The sequence below is a fragment of the Bubalus bubalis genome, chromosome 4, assembly GCF_019923935.1.
Source record: "Bubalus bubalis isolate 160015118507 breed Murrah chromosome 4, NDDB_SH_1, whole genome shotgun sequence".
NCBI classification, from domain to species: Eukaryota; Metazoa; Chordata; class Mammalia; order Artiodactyla; family Bovidae; genus Bubalus; species Bubalus bubalis.
Window position 1 is genome coordinate 2,858,749 of NC_059160.1, and position 20,390 is coordinate 2,879,138.

General features: G+C 57.4%; 1 protein-coding gene across 5 annotated transcripts in view; it reads right to left on the minus strand.

The window, feature by feature from the left end:
- TBC1D22A (TBC1 domain family member 22A) overlaps positions 1-20,390 on the minus strand; it is a 323,966-nt gene that overhangs the window by 156,613 nt on the left and 146,963 nt on the right. For 4 of the 5 annotated variants that reach the window (XM_044940746.1, XM_006074970.3, XM_006074969.3 and 1 more), the window contains exon 9: positions 8,153-8,262. In XM_044940746.1, the coding sequence (XP_044796681.1) occupies positions 8,153-8,262 (110 nt within the window). Of the gene's footprint in view, positions 1-3,836; positions 5,902-8,152; positions 8,263-20,390 lie in introns of those variants that run through there. The other variant, XM_025282672.2, reaches the window with a different exon arrangement.

Below are 20,390 nucleotides of genomic sequence, written 5' to 3' on the forward strand. Positions count from 1 at the left end.
ATTCCTTCATAGTGGCAAACTCCCTTTCCTCTGGGAACGAAAAAGCGCCTCCATGTCCTGCCCACCACCCATGGGGGTCACTCCAGGACCTCGTTTCAGACATGTAAGGTCCCCCATCCATTAAACCATTGCTGTGTCTGTCACTGACTCTGGGCTTTTCTTTGGTCTTGAAGCTGGGCACACACAGGGCCTTGTAGGCCTGCGGGGTGCAGCCCAACAGTATAGATAAATACACGCGCGCACACGCAGAGGACTGCTCTCCAGCATAAATAAAAGCAGGGACATGTGAAGCTGGTGCGGACGTGGAACAGCCAGGCCACACTTCTGATGGGTGTGTGAAGCAGCATAACCAACCTGGGGGAAAGGTCTGGATGTTTTTCATAGAACTTAGTATAGCTCTGCGCCATGACCCAGCAAATCCACTCCTAGGAACTCACCCAAGAAAAACAGTACACATCAACCAGAGGATTGCACACGAGCATTCGAGGAAATTCCTTTCCTAGCAGACAAAGAGAAGCAGCAGCCTCGGCTCCCACCAGATGCAGGATGTTTAGACAAGCTGACAGATTCACATGGTGCAGCGCTGCCTCGTAATTAACAGGAACGAACTATTCATCCAGGCAACAACGTGGATTTCACTGTTTTCGATGCTACTGTAGATGAATTTTTTTCTTAATCTTCTTTTTAAATTGGCACGCAATAATTCATTCTTAATGAATCTCCCGCTGCAGCCCACGAGCCCACACATTCTTGTCTATTCAATAAGCCTTTCTAAAACGTTGCCAGGAGCCCTCACTCTTCTCGACTGCGGCTCTTAGATCACGTCTCCGAGCCTGACGCATCCAGAGAGGAGAGAGCAGAGCCTCACGTGGACCAGACTCTCCGTCCACTCGCCGTCCACTCACGAGCTGGGTGCAGGCCCGGTTCTCCGCCCGCCTCCTGCCGCTCCGCTGCCCCTTCCAGGTGGAGACGCCTGATGTGAACAACAGAGGTCAAGTGGGGGCCACGTGGGTGCCCTCTCCACCGCTTTCCCAAGCAGCAGACCGGCCCTTTGTCCTCTGTCCTTGGAGCTTGGCGGGGAGTGAAAACAGATCAAGGTCCTGGCTCCTTCTGAGGGTCGTCGGGCCTCTTTCCCTGTTAGAACAGAACCTTCTCGAGGGGCTCTCTGTGCAGGCTCTGGGTCCTGGGGTGCACCATGACTGTTCTCTCCCGGGATAACTCATCGCAGCGAGCTCACCCCCGCCCTGCCCATCCCCTCCAGCCCCCGACACAGGCCTGGTCATCCCTGGCCTTCCTTTGCCAGTCACTACAGCACCAGGCTGCCGGCCTTTTCTCTGACAAGTAAGCTCCGCAATAAAACAGTTACTTTCCCCAATATTCTCATCACTTCCACGCCAGCAACCAGTTCTTAGAACTGAGTGATTCTTCCCCAAGGAAAGAAAATGTAAATGACTAATTATAAAAGGCAACGGTTCCTTTCTACTCCAAGAGGCCGTCCTGCTAAGTAATGAATCTGAGAGTAATGGCCTGACTGCAGGGCGGGCAGGTATGGAAGCCGTAATTCAGGAGGTGAAAGCTCCCAGCAGCCCTGGCGCGCGCCGTTAGTGAAATGAGAAGTCTGGCGAAGGCCCAAGAACAATCCCCAAGCAGGCCAGGAAGGGCGTGGCCGCCTGGGCTGGGCACCTGACCCGCTGCGCCCTGGGGCAGGCAGGCGGGGCTGCTGCATGGGCCCTCCAGCAGCTTCCTCCGGGGAAGTGCAGGGGAACACCCCTTCCCCACCCCAAAACTCAAGGACTCTGTCCAGTCATCCTGTCCTAAGGCGGTCCTTCGCAGAGACACAGCCGTCAGCCGGACCGGCTCAGACTGCTGTCGGTGAGCTAAACGAAAACCATCCCCAAAGGCAGCATCACAAGGACACAGCCCCTGAAACCACTGGAAGAAATAACAGCCCAGCTTCTTTTTTCCTGCCTCACGGCTCATGGGATCTTAACTCCCCAACAGAGGGCCCTCAGTAGTGAGAACCTGGAGTCCTAACCACTGGATCACCAGGGAATTCCCCTACCAAATTATTTTTACAAGTTAGATCTCAGAAAGTTTCCCTGATGGCTGAGCAGTGAGGAATCCAGCTGCCAAGGCAAGAGGGACGGGTTCAGTCCCTGATGTGGGAAGACCCCAGTGCTGGGGGGTTAGGAGCGGCTGAGCCCGTGTGCTCTGGAGTCACGGAGCAGCCGCTGCTGAGCCCATGGGTCCCAACAACCGAAGCCCTCGCTCCGCAACACAGGGAGACCACCGCAACGAGGAGCCTCAGCTAGAGAGTGGCCCCCACTCACTGCCACTACAGAAAAGCCCGGGCAGCAGCAGAGAGACCCAGCAGAGTCAAAAACAAATAAGCTTAAAAATAAATTTGCAGATTCAGTTTTACAAAAGGTTCATCTCTGGCCGCACACCTGACACGGTGCCTGAGGAACACTGACCTCGTGTGAGACTCAAGTGTGGCTCTGTTGTGCCGACGGGACAGCAAATCCCAGGCCAGGGCCACCCACCCCACACTCCCGACATCCCAACAGCACTCACAGTGCCGGGCAACGAGGGGCAGGACCCGGGCAGAAAGAGCCACTGCTCCGGGACCCCGAGACCCTGGGACGCCGGGCCCCCGGGCACAGCTCCCCAGGATCCCGGGCCCCCGGGCACAGCTCCCTGGGGCACAGCCCGGCCGACGCCCCCGTGCAGCACTGCTTCATCCTGCACTTCTCCTGTGTGAGCGCACCCTGGGGTGTCTCCAAGAGAGCACCCTCCCTGTGGGCTGTGGCCCCCACAGTGCTCAGCCAACCGCCGGGCTCCCTGGGGCCCTTTCCAGCGGCCGGTGAGGCCCAAACGTCCATGGTGATGCCGAGGGGCCGTCTGCCTGTGCTGCCCTGCTGGCGTGGGCTGCGAGGCTCTGCTACCGGGGGTGGCAGGTAAAAGCGCTGGCACGTGGCGTGGACAAGGCGGCCCCACCAACTATACCCTTAATGCCATGAGTCCATGGTTTGAAAAAGGCCATTTCCTTAGAGGATGTCGTGGGCGACACAGGAAAAGGTTCTAATCTTACGACCAGTACTGTGTCAAATCTCGACCCTTAATAACAGCTTTTCAGTATTACGTGGGAAAAATGGGAAGAACACGTAAAGCTTAGTCATGTCCGACTCTTCGCAACCCCATGGACTGTAGCCCCCCAGGGTCCTCTGTCCATGGGACTCTCCAGGCAAGAATCCGGGAGTGGGTTGCCATGCCCTCCTCCAGGGCATCTTCCCCACCCAGGGATTGAACCCGCGTCTCTTGTCTGTCTCCTGCATAGGCAGGCGGGTTCTTTACCACTAGCAACAGCTGGGAAACAAGGCTCTCAAGGCGTGCACCCAAAATGTTAAACTTCTTCCAGAAAAGCAGCTGCTGCAACTCTTAGAGCTGAGAGTGGTACTGGATACGTTTTTTCAAGAAACATCATTGATATTTGAAAGAATGACCGACAGGCAAACTCATTATTCAGACTCTGGTATCAGGCAGACACTTCCTCAAAAGTGAACAAAGTCAGCCCGATACTTCAAGGGAAACAATTTACAGCATTTGTTGCCAATAATAATATTTGAGCTTTGAAACCACAATTCAAATTTTAGAGAACTCTGACCCACCATCTGAGCCGACAGTTCTTTATGAGGAGGTAGCACTAAAAAAGGTGACTTAAAAAAAAAACAACTTTTTTTTTGCTGTGGACCATTTTTAAAGTCTTTATTGAACCTGCTACAATGTTGCTTCTGTTTTATGTTTCACTGTTTTGGCTTGAGGCATGTGGGATCTTACCTCCCAGACCAGGGATGAACGGGACCGGGGATTGAACTGGCGCCCTCTGCTTTGGGAGGCGAAATCTTAACCCCTGGACCACCAGGGGAGTCCCAAAGGTGAGTCTTTGATACGATTCGATGAAACGTGATGTTCAGAATATCAGCATACCTCAGGCATCCCGCATGTTGCAATGGCCAATGTTTGACATTACAGAACCACACGTGTAAAAGATCCGCTCCAAGCACAAGACGGGCCAATGGGTTTTACTGCGACTGAGCACAAATGCTCACTAATACGGCTTCACAGTCACACTGCAAGTGGCCTTTAGGAAGCTGCCATCTCTTAGGCCGTGGTACAGTACTGAAGGGAAGGCACCCTGTCATCCAGAGGCCTATTACGGTACTTCTCCCTTTTTCAACTACATACCTACAAGAGTCTGGGTTTTCATCATATACTTCAACAACAACAAAAATACATATTACGACAAGCTGACCGTAGAAACACAGATGAGAATTCAGCTGTCTTCCATCAAGGCACGTGAAAGTCAAACCATGCTTCTCTTCTCATTAAACATTTTTGTTTTGGTAAATACTCATTTATCTTAAAACGTTTTACTTATAATAGCACAGAATGGATTTCTTGTTGCTAAAGTAAATCACTCAATGGTTCTGCATTATCTGGTGGAGCTCTATTGGCAGGTACTGGTGAATCAGCCCACAAGTAGGAGCTCCTTGACTCTCACTATTAGAAACGGCAGGCGGCCCTGAGACGCGGGGCGGAGACCTCGCTGCAGAACCGCTGCACTGTTTCTGGACGGCACCTGGACTTCGGGGGCGGCTCATCGCCTGATCTTTACACCTCGCCGGGCACTGACGCCCGACCTCCTGGCACCAGCGCCTCTGACGACCCCTCTGCGGTCCCCGCCGGCTCGCGGTTCCTGCTCACTTTAGGGAGCCACGCCCAGCACCAGCGTTTGTGGACGAGGGGCGGAGGCTTGCCCTTTCCTAGTCCGCACCGATGCCGGGCCCAGGGCCTCCTCTCCCGGCTCCCCGCCACCGTGAACCAGCGGGGGAGGGCGGCACGGCACCCGGCGCTGGGTCTGCAGGTGCCAGGTGCCCCATGCAGTAGCATCTCACACCCAGGCCCCTGGGGGAGCCGGAAACACAGCTTCTCCATCTAGGCTACTGGACGGCAAGAGTATGAACAGATGTGTGCTGTTCTGCAGAATTTCCCCCAGCAAAACGGAACTCATCGCCACTTATTTCAGCTGGGGAAGGCCGTCCAGCAGGCTTCAGGGCGGGGGTGTGGGTCCAACACGCACCTGCTCGAGGGCGAGAGGCTCTGCCCTGTGTGCTGCTTACGAGGCTGAACCGCCACCTGGGAGCACCGACGGGCTGGAGACGCTGTGTACTCGCCGGGGTCACCTCTTCCCCATCGCCCCTCCAGCCACACGATGCTGCCCTGGCCTTCCCTGCAAGGAGACTCTGACCCCCTCCCTGAAGCCTCTGGCAACGGGGTGGACCACCATCACACGATATAAACCTGAACCTCATCAAGCACAGGGAACGACGCACGAAGACCAGGCTGAGGGTTGTACTCAACAAAACCAAAAACGAGTTTTCTCAGTGGTTCTCAACCAGGGACTGATGTGATGAAAAGGGTGCTTGAGGGAGGCGCCCTACAAGTTCCGAGAAGCGTGGAGAGGAGAGACGTGCGACCAGGAGCAGGCACGTGCGCCGAGGCGTGAGAGCAGCCAGGCCCGAGGGGCGCTGACTTCCTAGCTCATTTTCCCTCTTAACCATAAGAGGATGCCTCTTAAGCACCATAGCCTCACGGTGCGTGGTCAAAGGCTAAGCGGTGTCCACCTCTTTGCGACTTCATGAACTGTAGCCCGCCAGGCTCCTCTGTCTGTGGGATTTTCCAGGCAAGAATACTGCAGCAGATTGCCACTTCCTTCTCGAGGGGATCTTCCAGACCCAGGGATCGAACCTGTGTCTCCTGCATTGGCAGATTCTTTCCCACTGCTCCACCTGGGAAGCCCTCACAGGCCCACACGCACCCAGCGATAAACGGTGACAGCACCTGTGAACAATGAGAAGTACCCCGAGCTCACACGGGGTCGCCAGGGGCGGCCGCATCTAAGGGAATTACAGAAGAGCCCCCCAAAGCCCCCAGATGCCCGTAGCGGGCCTCCCTGAATCCCTGTGCACCGGAGGATCACGTGGAATCAATCATAACCACGTGACAGAAAGATGGATGGCTGCTGCCGGCCTCACATCTGTTGTACACACACACACACGCACGCGCGCGCATGTGCCAGAGAAACATTATGCCTTCCACGCAGCACCCTTGTCAAGAAACCCTTTCATCAGACAAGAAATCTCGGGTGAAAAATGAAAAGCCAGCATCGATTTCAATGTACAGCTGATTTTATTTACAAATAGAAGCCAGATAATCTTGTATTTAAATGGCAGAAGTTCCATTACTCATGATCAGAGAAGTGACATTTGAAATTTATAAAGTTTCACACTACGATTCAATCTCTTTTCCAAGGAGGAAAAGAGTCTGAAGTTTGGGAGGAAAGACTAAAAAATATGAGAACAGTATCAGAGTGGGGAAATGATGAATTGATGCTGGGGCTGAAATACGTCTCCAGCAGGCACATTTCTCTTTACAAGACACAAAATGCGTCCCCAGGCGACCTGAGGGGCTCTCAGATACTAGGTTCCCGTTGTTCAGCTCCAAGAAGGGCTTCTGCTTTCTTTGTCAATTCCTAGGTTAGCAAGGGGAACGGGGATCCACACAGGTTTCTTCAAGAGAATCGTTGTAGCTGATTTACGCACATTAACCCAGGGGCCTCAATCTTTCGTTGCCTGTTGTTCAGTCGCTGAGTTGTGTTCGACTCTTTGCAACCCCATGGACTGCAGCACACCAGGCCACCCTGTCCTTCAGTGTCTCCCGGAGCTTGCTCACATTCGTGTCCATCGAGTCGGTGATGCCATCCAACCATCTCATCCTCTGTCGTCCCCTTCTCCTCCCGCCTTCAATCTTTCCCAGCATCGGGTCTTTTCCAATGAGTCAGCTCTTGACGTCAGTCTTTAGTCAACATCTTAGAAAAGCCTCACTTGGACCACTTCAAATCAAGCAGCTGAGCCGAGGCCTCTCCAGCCGGTGGGGTCAGGAACACTTGCTGTGACAAGAGGTCCGGAAAAGCCGAGGCTTGTGGGGGACGCTGGCGACAAGCACAGCACCACGCCCTGTCCTCTCACTCCTGCTGGAAGGACTCCACTTTACCTGGGACAAAGGGGTCCTGGCAGAACCCAAGTCCCCTGCACAGCCTCCGGCCTGCGGTGGCTATCTTTGCAGCAGACTGTCCTTGAGTGGGTGACCAGAACAAACCTCAGATCAAAGCCCTGCCCCAGGCTTTCCCCTCCAGGTCCCACTCTGCCCCCGTGCATGTCCCCAGAGTGATTTTATGCCTGGTAACACAGTGCTCACTCGCCTCTCCCTCCACCCCCCAGAACGGGCGCGGCACTGGGCACCAGGCGGGCATCTGAGAAGGTCGTGTGGGAGCCGGCTGAGCCAAACGGGGCCTGCAGCTGGCTTAGGGGCCAGCCAGCTTCCTCAGCCAGCTCCTGCTGCACATGAGGCCCCAGCTGCCTTTTGCCCCTGACCTGCCAACTGCATCCTCCCCAGGCACCTGTGTAAGAGCCTCCCTGCTGATACATGGGGGCGGAGGATTCCATCAAACCGCCAGGCCCTGGGGGACTGGCTCCTCCGCAAAAACCTTAGCCAGTAGCCCAGCTGACCTCGGGTCTAGCAGAACCCCACCCACAGGGGCCCCACCCATGGGGGCAGGACGCCCTCCAGCTCTCAGCTCCCTCTGGGACCCAGCACCACGTCCTAGAATGCCAAGGTCCCTGAGCTGAGGATGGCAGGGCGGTGGGGCCAGCCACCCACACGCCCCGCGTCTCTCTAAATCCGATGCCCTTTAAGAGGCAGGTTCCTCTAAAATCAGTTCCGTGGATAGTGAAACAGCTCGCCACGACGGCCTGCACTACGGGCAGAATCACACAGTCACCAGCTGCAGCAGAGAAGGAGGTGGGCCTAGTGGGGATCGGACTCTGCAAGGAAGGGGTCTCTCCAAGCCTGTACTGTGCCCCCCATGGACTCTGCAGGGGGGCCTGGGCCCTCTGAGCCTGCACCATGCCCGCCACGGGCTCCAGGGGCCCATGTGCGCCCCCAGACAGACACATGCATGCTCGGCAGCAGAGTCAGGGCTTCAGAAGGCTTGAGCAGACGTGGCGGGTGGCGGGACCTGGGCGGGGCTCACCTGGATGCCGTCCAGCAGCCGGCTCATGCACCAGTACGTGTCAGCCTCCACGTTGCGCAGCACGTCCTCGGGCACCCGGGAGATGTCGGCGGAGTCCGCGTCCTCGTCGTCTGCGGGCGGGGGAGGGGGAGACAAGGAGCCGTCAAGTCTCAGGAGGATGTGTGCCGCGCTTACAGGAACGTGCCCCGCCCCCCCAACCCAGGACCCCCTCCCTCCACTTCTCTCGCTCTAACTGGACGACTTGTCTTCCACCTCATCACTTAAACAGGCCTCAATTTTAATACCTAATTAGTTGCAGGTAATTAATATTCTGAATCCTCTCCAATTAATTAACATAATTAATATATTGTAAAGCATTGCTTCTTGGGCATTTCACATCCTAAGAAGAGGGGATCTAAAATATATTACTTATTCCTAACTGACATCAGAGTTTTTCCATAAGATTTTTTTAAAATTCTGCTTCTAATGTATTAACAAATTCACTCAGTAATAAGCCCTCTAAAAACCTGCTTCCAAGGTGAGACTTCCCCAAACCACACTGGATAAATACTGCTGGGCTGTGACCAGACACCAAGACAGCAAAAACACAGACGTGTCTGAAAGGAAGAACAGGCAGTGGCGCTCTAAGTAATTTCTTCCTTCAAGTACAAAAATCTAATGAGAAAACATAACTTAAAAGTTTCACAATGCAAAACAGATGCCTCATTGGAATGGCTTATCAGACATTTGAAGAAACTGATTTTAGATCCTTAGAAAAACTGCTATCATCCAGCCTAACACTCATAAATGTTTAAAAAATTGTGTCTCCTATTTCTAAAATTTTATTTACTTTTGTTGTATTTTGCAAATATGCATGGCATCCTTGCAATGAAAATGTTCTTTAAGAAAAGAAACATTTCGGCCTGGAATATATTTAGAAAGTTTTAAGTGGATAAAAATGACAATAATTATAATACTGATAACTGCTAACCTGCATCGAGTGATTATTATATATGCCAGGCACCCTGTCGTGTTTTAAACGCACTGACTCTATTATGGCCACCATCGCACCCCTGGGAAAATGGGGTGCAGAGACGCAACAAGCTAGCCTGGAAATGGGGGCGTCACGCATGGACCCGTGTCTGCCCCCAAGCCATGGCCAGGCCTTTGCACTCAGGCACGCCTCACACCTGACACAGCCGGACTCCCACCGCGTGCGAGGCTGGGGGAGCCGTCGTGGACACCCTCCCGCTCTGTTCTCTGTTCACAGAAGTAAGAAAGTGAAAACAGGGCGGGCGTTTCCAGCCCGGCAGCCCACAGGAGAGCCGACTGGCTGGGCCCTCAGGAGCCCAGAGAGGCTGCCACGGCCCCGACACGCGCACACCCCTCGGGGAACAGCCTCACGGTCCTGTACAACACACAGCAGCTCTGGCTCCAAGGCCCTGCAGGCCCCTGGGAGCGCGTGTGTCCTGTGCGAAGGAAAGAGCTCTCAGCCCCTCCTCCATCTGCTCCCTCCCTCACTCAGCAGGCCTTGGTCGGTTTGATCTGGAGCGTTCTTTTATTGAGATATAATTCAATTCGAGTGTACAATTCAGTGGGTCTTAGGACCTTCATGGGCTTAGGTAGCGTCGCCACTATCTAACTCCAGAATGTTTTCATCACCCCCAAACACAGCCTGAGCCCAGCAGCAGCCCCTCCCAGCCCCGGGGGCCCCGGGCAGCGTGCCGCCTGCCCCCTGGACGTGCCTGTGTGGCCATCTCAGGCCAGTGGACACGGGCCACACGGCCTGTCCTGTCAGGTGGTCCTCACTGCACACGAGGCTTCCAGGAGTGACCGAGCCTTCCCTCCTCTCTGGGGAAGAATGACCTCCCACCGCACGCATGGGCCACGCCGTTTATCACCGCTCCTTGGTGGGCACTCCCCGCGCCCCTACAGTCCAGACCCTGGGGTGCAGAGATGAGGAGGAACCAACGCCCCCAAGCAGCTGGTGGATTAAAGGGGGAATCGACTTCAGAAATGGAAAACGGCCGACAGGGAGGGCTGTCTGTTCACACACAGGCCCCGGCGGGCAGACCCACGCGGCCCGCTCTCCCCTCCGACGTGAGATTGGGGTGAAGCGTGCTTCAAGGCCGGCTCTGGGCTCCCCCCGAGCCCAAGGTGCCCATAAACCTGCCCCCCGGAGGCTGCAGGCCTCGCTCTGCCCCCAGGCCGGCCGGGCCAAGCACCCGGCCTAGGAACTTTGTCCGGGAGGCCCATGTGCCCATGGGCCCTGAGCACCCTGGGGACGGAGCCCGCCTGACTGCGCACAGCGTCTTCTCCGCTGGTTGACAGGCGGAAAGTCACATCCCCCCCAGGGCTCCCTGCACTGCGCTGTTTGGGCCACGGGCACAGGGTCCCGCCCAGCATGACGCCTTCCTGCTTCAAGACAGAGATCACAGACAGGAGTGGAAGTGGCCTCTTCGGGGCACAGACTTCCTTGCTGGGAAAACGGCTTGGGCAGGATCGACTCGGCTTCCCCTGAACCAGAGCAGAGCTGACCGCTTTCCAGTCTCAGGGAGCCAGGTTTACAACAACCCGAGGGCTCCTTGGGAGTGTCTTTCCTCCACATCCTCGCTTTCGGGGGTCTCCAGACCATTGAGCTACAGGGCCTCACCCCTCTCCAGGTCACAGAGGAGGCAGGGCCGCCCAGGTCAGGACGGCGGGGGGTCGGCACCTGTGGGAGGCAGGCGGGCGCCTCGGCGAATGTTCTTGGTCTGTTTAGCGGGCTTATTATTTGATCCCAGGAAATGTCGCGGCCTATGCCAGGCGTCACTCCCCGCGACAGGCCATTTGTTCCTCTCTGACGTAATGAAGCACTGGCGTTTAACTCAGACAGCCCCCATGCCCATCTGTCTTCCGCAGGTCGAGAGAATCGGAATGACCCCTGCTGTCAGAATGAGATAAATACCCTCCTGCCAGAGAAGGCGCCCCCAGCACGGCAGAGCACTGGGAACAGCGCAGAACCTTCCAGAAGCCCCGGGCTGGGACTGCAGAGTCGAGGGACAGAGCAGAAACCACGGCGGCTGCCCTGGCAGGGGGTACAGGGGGGCACTGGCGGTACCGGGGCGGGGCCGGGGCACGGCTGGACCAGACACCAACAGAAAAGCAGGCGCAGCAAGGCTCTGTCTGACAGGCCGCGTACTGACCCCTCGGCGAGCTCAGACCATGGGGCGGGCACCAGCTCTCGGGGTCAAGACCCCCTGACCCCCGGATGCACACGTGCCCCCAGAGCTTGCCCCCTGCCTTTACGGTCCGCGGGGCGGTGGGGCAGGGGGGCAAGGGGTCTGCACCTCAGGTCAGCGGGACTCGGTGACGACAGAGAGGCCGAGGCCGAGGAGACGGGACACGGAGGTGAAGCGTCCCGGCCACCGGCCCGGGTTCAGGGGAAGAGACAGGACCCAAAGGGCAGAGCTGATGAACTCACAGGGACAGGAGAGCAGACAGACCCGACCGGCGCAGGCGGGAGTGGGGCCTGCACGGCTACACGGCAGCAGGCGTGTCCGAGCAGCGGGGCCGCCCCGGGACCTGGGCCGTGTGGACATCCTGACCCAGCCTGTGAAGATGCTGCAGGCGAGGGGAGTGAGGGGCTCGGGGCCCCCAGGATGGAGGGGGGCCCCCACACAGCCTCCCCAACTCCAGGAAGTGCTGAGCCCTCCCACCGCCCCGGGAGCCAGACACTCAGGGCCACAGTGGACTTCAGAAAACGGTATTTACAACAAACAGCCTACTTAAAATGACAGAATATAAACCAAACAGTTCATCAAAACCCGGCTAGATTCCACATCTTACCTTTATCTTTTAATCACAAACAGACATTAACGCCGGGGTGAGCAACATGGTCTCGAAGCTGCACCCAGCCCTCCTCCCCAGCTTGTCCGCACACCTTGCTTCGGGGCTGGGCCTGTATCCTGGGGACACCAAGCTGGGGAAAGATCTCTAACCCCACGAGGCCTTCAGAGTGCAGGGGGCAAGTGCACAGGCCAACCCCAGGGAGGCGGCAAAGGCGCTGATGGCCAGGGTCCCGGGCGGAAGACCCGCAGTCCCGAGTGGACCACAGTGAACACGGGGGCGCACAGCAGGGAAGACAGACACTTAATTAGAAACAATCTCGCTCACCGCCTTAGATCACAGAAAAGCTTTAGAGGGTTTGCCTAAATTCTTTGAAAATGCTGTCTGGCCATCTGATTATTTAAAAAGCAATTTGAAAAACAACCACAATCTTTATCAACAGCTCCATTCATACGGAAAACTCCAGAACTGCAGGTCAGACACGACGCGAGAACACGGCTTAGACGGCGCCGCAGAGAACCCGGGAGGCCCCGCGCGACTGGTGGGGCAGGAACCCACTGCTCTCTGTTTTCCATGGAAAGGTGCAGAGTAAGAAGTCAGCATCTGCTTTCATGGTGCAGTTATTTAGCAATGGGCGGGAGTGGGGGGGGGGTGGCGGGGCGGCAGGGGGCCCGATGCTGTTTAAGGCACTGGGAGAGTTTAACTAAAAGTCTGCCTTTCCCACAGACAAACAGCACTGGAGCAAAAGTTCCCCACGGTGTGGTACTGCCCTTGCAAATTGTGAGAGGCTTCCGGGGTGTTTGGGGGTCAGAAGGATTAGGGTGAGGGGATCCGCTGGCTTTCAGAGGGGGGGCACCAGCAATCCTCCGCCAGACACAGGAAACGGTTAGAAAAATGGAAGAGACGGAGCCTCGTACGGAAAAAACCACACAGGGACAGAAGGGCTGCTTTGAAACATCCAAAAATCCGTCTTGGATAAATAAAGAGCAGGACTCTCCTGTGCACATTTCTGTGTCCAGAAGAAAGAAAAGGTGAGTGAGGAAAGAACAGGCAGGGTGAGGAGCTCGAAGTCCTGGGTCACCATGATGAAGAGGCCGTCATGACGGCCGCCACCACTCACAGACAGACGGACAGACAGGCGGACGGAGGGCTTCTCCTGCGTTTCCACAGCGTGTCCTCTGTGCCAGGGTCTGTTTCACGGGAAGACACCCACCGGGGAGAACACCCCACCCGGCAGACGCGGGGCCCATGGGCAGGGAAGGTGCCTGGGGGACAAAGCCGGAGTCGGGGCTCGTCCACTGGCCGTCGTGGCCGTGCTGGGCCAGGTGAGGGGGCCAGGGCCTCTGACTCCACGCAGACAGGAGGGAAGAGCCCTGGTAGCTAGCCTCCTGGCACGGCAACAACTGGGGAGAGGCAGGGCTTCCTGCAGAAGAACAACAGCCCCCGTCCTCTCCTCCATTGGACGGCAAGAGAGCCGGTCCCCGCACAAGCTCCCTGAGCTGCGACCTGCTGGGCGGGACCCCCGCGGCCTCCCTCTGGCCCCAGGAGACCCCGGCATGGGCAAGGCAGGGGACACAGGCTGGAGCTTCACTCAGGGAGTGGGACCAGGGAGCTCACAGCGGGCGTCCCCATGAGGTAAACGCAACAGGGTGGCCTGCCAACAAGAAAGGAGAGACGCTCACAGTTAAACACCGCCAGGACGCTCGCAGGTCCCCGGACACCCACACAGGATCCCACCCACGCAGGCTGGAGGGCGGCCTACCGCACCACAAGCTTCAGGAGGAGAGCCGGCCCTGCTGGGGACAAGCAAGGGCAGGGAAGGGGCCAACGTGGCCGTTATGGCCACGTCCATCACCCACCGCGCTCGAGCCCTGCCTGCAATGAGCCTCTTGGCGTAATCGGTAGCTTAACTGGCGATCAGAAACACCCCCTTCTCTATCAGCAAGCTGGAGCCACTCTGCGGTCTAATCTTCCGCATCCCTCGACCTGGGAGGTTTAAATTTGAAACGCTGACACTCTGGTGATGGAGACTCCAGCACTTAATTACATAGGTTTGGGCTCCAATGTAGGGGAAAAGTCCTGCTTTGGCAAGAGAGGCATCTCAAGACCATAAATTCACGAAAACTCCTTGGCCCGGCACAAATGACGAACATTGATGATCAGACTGGCTGCGCAGTAGGAATGCTTAATTCTAACATAAGTAACATAAAAGCAGCTCAAGGTTACAGATCACAGGCCATCAAGAGCTTCCAATTCTGCGACAGGGTTGAGGACCCGCAGCCCTCGGCCGTGGGCAGACGAGGACCACGGGTCAAGGACAAAACATGGATGACGCGCTCCCTCGGGGTCAGGCAGGCCAGCACCATTCGGCCACATCCGACTATCCGCCTCCTGGCCCTGACAGGTACCCTGATGACAAGGACCCGCCTCTCACCACCAGTGGGGCTGTTTCCGTCCCCTCGCGCCCCTGCACACCCCCGTCATGGGTCTCCAGCCTCGCGGAGCGGCAGCCCTAGCAGAAGGCACGGCTCTGGGGGACAGGACACGGGGGGTGGGGGCGGTGGGCAGGCAGCCGCAGGTCTCTTCCTAGAAAAATGCGGTATCTGACCCCAGGGGCAAGGCCTCTGGGAGCACTTGGGAAAAGGACAAGGTTGGTGTGGGGACTGAGATCAAGCGTGAAGGGAAACTTCGGTATCCTTGGTGACTCTTGCTTTTATAATGTCGTTTTGATAAAAAGAACAATGTTTAATCTCACAGCATTCTTTTGGCTTGATGGGCTCTTTGATTTTTCCCATAACGCTGTGAGTAGAGGTTCTAGTAATGGAATTGCCATTGGTTGAAATACTGATTGATTCTCTTAACTCGTATTGAGCACTTGTTTGTGCAAGAAAACGCGGGGACGGGAAAAAGGTAAAGATGAAACAGAACCACCTGCAGAGCCCGGAGGAAGCGGGGCCGGGCACTCGGTCACTCACTGACTCACCGAGTCACTCGCTGTTTATCCATCTCCTTCACTGACCTGATTCATCTCTGGGGGTGCGCGCCGCACACGGCCATGCCCGCGAACAAAGAAACTGCTGCATGCAGAGTGAGCGGAGACCGGGCTCAGACACAGCCGGCAGCTGCGCAGACGTCCACACGGCCAGGCCGGGCCAGAGGTCCTGAGGCTCCAGGGCGCCCGGCCCAGAGCTGGCCTTCCTTAGCGGGAAGGGGGGCCGTGGAGACATCGGTGCCCTGGAGTCAGCGCACGGGGCGGGGGAGCAGGGATCTGGTGGAGGACAGAGCTGTGGGCGGAAGAGACGCTCCCAACCAGAGCCTGAGAGCCGCCACCGCCACCTGAGCGTCTAGGTGGCACGACACCCCCACCAGCGAAGGCACTGCCAGGGAACACGTCAGCTCCACGCCGTGAAATGCCAGACACTGCCCTCACCTGCAGAGGACAGGCCAGGCCGGGCCGCGGCACTGCCCGGCTACATTTCTACAGCACGTGTCAGCAGCTGCGTCCCTGCCCACGGCTGCACCTGTGTGCCTGTCCTCCCACTGCAGTAAGAGCTCCGAGAGCAGGGCCATGCCCACCTCACTCTCCGTGTCCCCAGCCCCTCCACTCACACACAGCAGACACCCCCAAACCCCCTACCAAGTGCCTGATGGCCTGCTGCCAGAGACCCACGGCCCAGGAGGGAGGGGGCACTCCACCAACAACTCGGCCCATAACACGGCACGTATGCCAGCACGCTCTGTGAAGAGCGAGAAAAGAGTCTACCCGAAGTCTCTGGCCAAAGGACATATCCAACTTATCGCTGAACTTAAGCTTCAACACTTTGGCCACATGATGCAAAGGGCCGACTCATTGGAAAAGACCCTGATGCTGGGAAAGACTGAGGGCAGGAGGAGAAGGGGACGACAGAGGACAAGATGGTTGGATGGCATCACTGACCCAATGGACATGAGTTTAAGCAAGCTCCGGGAGTTGGTGATGGACAGGGAGGCCTAGCATGCTGCAGACCACGGGGGCACAAAGAGTCGTACACAAGAGACTGAACAACGAACAATAACTTGCTTCCACGAATGGCTATGCAAACCAGTCCGTGAAGGAGGATTCATTCACACTGAAGAAGGCATTCTTCCAAGTGAGGTCACGTGCAACCTGCTCCAACGGCCTCCTTCCCACAGAAGCCCAGGGCTCTCAACAGAAGCCCAGGGCTCTCTCAACAGAAGCCCAGGGCTCTCTCAACAGAAGCCCAGGGCTCTCTCAACAGAAGGCCAGGGCTCTCTCAACAGAAGCCCAGGGCGCTCTCAACAGAAGCCCAGGGCGCTCTCAACAGAAGGCCAGGGCTCTCTCAACAGAAGCCCAGGGCTCTCTCAACAGAAGGCCAGGGCTCTCTCAACAGAAGCCCAGGGCTCTCTCAACAGAAGCCCAGGGCTCTCTCAACAGAAGGCCAGGGCTCTCTCAACAGAAGGCCAGGGCTCTCTCAACAGAAGCCCAGGGCTCTCTCAACAGAAGGCCAGGGCTCTCTCAACAGAAGGCCAGGGCTCTCTCAACAGAAGGCCACGGCTCTCTCAACAGAAGGCCAGGGCTCTCAACAGAAGGCCAGGGCTCTCTCAACAGAAGGCCAGGGCTCTCAACAGAAGGCCAGGGCTCTCTCAACAGAAGCCCAGGGCTCTCAACAGAAGCCCAGGGCTCTCTCAACAGAAGGCCAGGGCTCTCAACAGAAGGCCAGGGCTCTCTCAACAGAAGCCCAGGGCTCTCTCAACAGAAGGCCAGGGCTCTCTCAACAGAAGCCAGGGCTCTCTCAACAGAAGGCCAGGGCTCTCTCAACAGAAGCCCAGGGCTCTCTCAACAGAAGGCCAGGGCTCTCTCAACAGAAGCCAGGGCTCTCTCAACAGAAGGCCAGGGCTCTCAACAGAAGCCCAGGGCTCTCTCAACAGAAGCCCAGGGCTCTCTCAACAGAAGCCCAGGGCTCTCTCAACAGAAGGCCAGGGCTCTCAACAGAAGGCCAGGGCTCTCTCAACAGAAGCCCAGGGCTCTCTCAACAGAAGGCCAGGCGCCTCTGATCCGGAGGCTCCCTGAAAGACTGCAGCAGGTGCTGACCTCACCTTTGAGAATCACGGGCACACCGTCTCAGGAAAACAGCTCCCCAGCGCCCACCTCTCCCAGGAGAGCAGGCCCTCTTCAGCTCCTGCCCTCTCTCTCGCTCAAGAATCAGAAGCGGGGCACACACGGCCTTCTCGGGGCTCACAAAGATCATGAAACCCACGCCGTTCATCTGAGACACACCAGTGCCTGGACCGCTCGTCAGGCTCACAGGACGAACCCTCCCACACCTCCTCACTGCATTAAAGGGCTCACACTCCTCATTACTCTAACGAGGAAAGGGGTGGAGGACTTCGGGTTAAGACCTTTCTGACCGCGTGTCTCCAAGCAGAAGCAGATTCTGTAGACAGGCTCGTCCTTCAGGAGGTGGACAGCAGTCATTTAAACAGAGAATGAGCTTTCTGGAGTCACGATCATCTGATGAAGACAAACTGATCATAAATCAATCCACTCAATTGATTTACTCCCTTTATCCAATTAAGTAAAAAATAATTCCTCAAAGGATAAATGGGTCTTTAAATCAATCAGCAAAATGCTCGCTCACTCAAATCATCACTAATGCAGCCAGATGGAAAGAAAAAGTTGACCAACAGGAAACCCTCTTTGTTCCCGAGGGTTTGGGTGGACCGCACTCAGAGGGGCTGGAGGAAAGCTTGGGGTGCGGCACTGGGGCGGAAAGTCGCCCCCAGAGGGGCGTGTAGAGGCGCTTCCCCCAGCATGACGCTGGAATTCTGACTTTTCAGCTCAGAGAAAGACCATCCCAGGGAATAGCCCAGCACAAAAGGGAAACCCGGTCTAGATCACCACAGTCAAATATAAAACGGTCGTAAGCGAAAAACTGAGGAAGTAAACAAACTGGATGAACATCTGCAGCACGGCACGGGCCAAGGAGAGGCATCGAACGAGCTACAAAGGACCGCTTCCCAGCAAGAAAACACACACGCGAGCCTGGCAGAAACGTGGGGCACCTGGAAAGGATAGTTAGGAGAAAGTCAAACACAAGGAAGCGATCAGCAGCACTAGCTATCAATAAACTCAAACAAACATAACCAATTTAATAAACATAAAACGGTAACACTTCACAGTTTAAAGTACCCACCACGGGCACAGGTGAAGAGAAACAGACTCGGGACCCACACGGGGCACTCACAGTACAGACGTTCTGCTCAGGGAAGGACGCACAGGCTTGGACACAGTGGGTCAGAGGCCACGAGCGCCCACGGAGCTCTGCCGCGCCCAGGCGGGAGGCAGGGCTGAGCGGGGCCCACGGCCCCGTCCTGCCACCCTGGGGTCTGCCGGAGGAGCTGGGCTTCCCCGCCCAGGCCCCTACATCCCAACTCCATCAGAACAGGCGGGGCACCCCAGGCCCAGGTCAGGATAAACCTGGTGCTGTTCTACCCGACTACCAAGGCCACAGCGAGAGCCCAGATGTGCTCTCCAGGAAGTCACACCGTGAGCACCTTGGCTGCTGGGGGACAGAGGTCCTTCTGTGCCAGCCCATTAGAAGAGCCAGCAGCCCCACCCAACAGGCGTGAGTCTGAGCAAACTCCGGGAGACGGCGAAGGACAGGGAAGCCCAGGGCGCTGCAGTCCACGGGGTCACAACCAGTCGGACACAACTGAGCGACTGAACAACAACAAAGCTGAATGGCCTCCTTTCCACATTTTTTGGAAACAAACTTCTGTTCAAAATAATCTAATCCACTGTGCAGCTCTCCAATTTGTCCATAAGAGGAAATTTTCCCTCGACAAGAGCCCTGGGGCCTCCTTTAAAATATGGGGCCCTTCCTTCCCTGCTGGTCAGGTGGCCTCCCGGCTCACAGCCCAGCAAATGCTTCGGGTCCCCGCAGTCTGGGAGGGGAGTCAGCCTCTGGGTGTCGAGAAGGTCCTCAGAAGGCCTGGCTGCAGGCAAGTCCCACAAGTGGACCTCTTCTCATTCGTGCCCAGCATTTACTTTGCAAGCAGCACACCTGCTCTCCACCCCCGCCTGTAGGAGCATCCAGATGCAGAAGGGTGTTGCAGGCGGCAGCCCCACCGTCCTGCACGGCCGGCACAGAACGACTGTGGCCACTGATGGGGTGGCAGGTAGCCTCCCACACCACAGAAAGGCGTGTCCCACACTCGGGTCACAGCTCCCGCGTCCCAGGTGACCGTCCACGCCGTGTCCCACACTCGGGTCACAGCTCCTGCATCCCAGGTGGACCGTCCACGCCATGTCCCACACTCGGGTCACAGTTCCCGCGTCCCAGGTGACCGTCCATGCTGTGTCCCACACGCAGCCTGCAGCTCCTGTGTCCCAGGTGGACTATCCATGCCGTGTCCCACACGCAGCCTGTAGCTCCCGCATCCCAGGTGGACCGTGCACACCATGTCCCACACTCAGCCCGCAGCTCCCGCGTGCCAGGTGGACCATCCACGCCGTGTCCCACACTCGGGTCACAGCTCCCGCGTCCCAGGTGGACCGTCCACGCCGTGTCCCACACTCGGGTCACAGCTCCCGCATCCCAGGTGACCGTCCACGCTGTGTCCCACACTTGGGTCACAGTTCCCGCGTCCCAGGTGACCGTCCATGCTGTGTCCCACACGCAGCCTGCAGCTCCTGTGTCCCAGGTGGACTATCCATGCCGTGTCCCACACGCAGCCTGTAGCTCCCGCATCCCAGGTGGACCGTGCACGCCATGTCCCACACTCAGCCCGCAGCTCCCGCGTGCCAGGTGGACCATCCACGCCGTGTCCCACACTCGGGTCACAGCTCCCGCGTCCCAGGTGGACCGTCCACGCCGTGTCCCACACTCGGGTCACAGCTCCCGCATCCCAGGTGACCGTCCACGCTGTGTCCCACACTTGGGTCACAGTTCCCGCGTCCCAGGTGACCGTCCATGCTGTGTCCCACACGCAGCCTGCAGCTCCTGTGTCCCAGGTGGACCATCCATGCCGTGTCCCACGCAGCCCCCAGCTCCCGCGTCCCAGGTGGACCATCCACGCCATGTTCCACACTCGGGTCACAGCTCCCGTGTCCCAGGTGACCGTCTACGCCGTGTCCCACACTCGGGTCACAGCTCCCGCATCCCAGGTGGACCGTCCATGCCTTACAGAAGCACACCAACTCCTGCAAACCCGAGCAGGGGGAGGGCAGGGGCAGCCACAAGCTTCTCCCAAGAGCCCTCGGGTGGACTGAGGAGCTGGACGCCTGGCTCCACGCCTGCTCTGAGCCCACGCCCAGGCTGAAGACGAGGGCACAGGGACGGCCTCGCTGGGCCCCCAGACCAGCCCAAGGGCCTCACGGCCTGTCCAGGGCAGGGCCTGGGCCGGGCGCATGGTCAACCTCGTCAGCAGA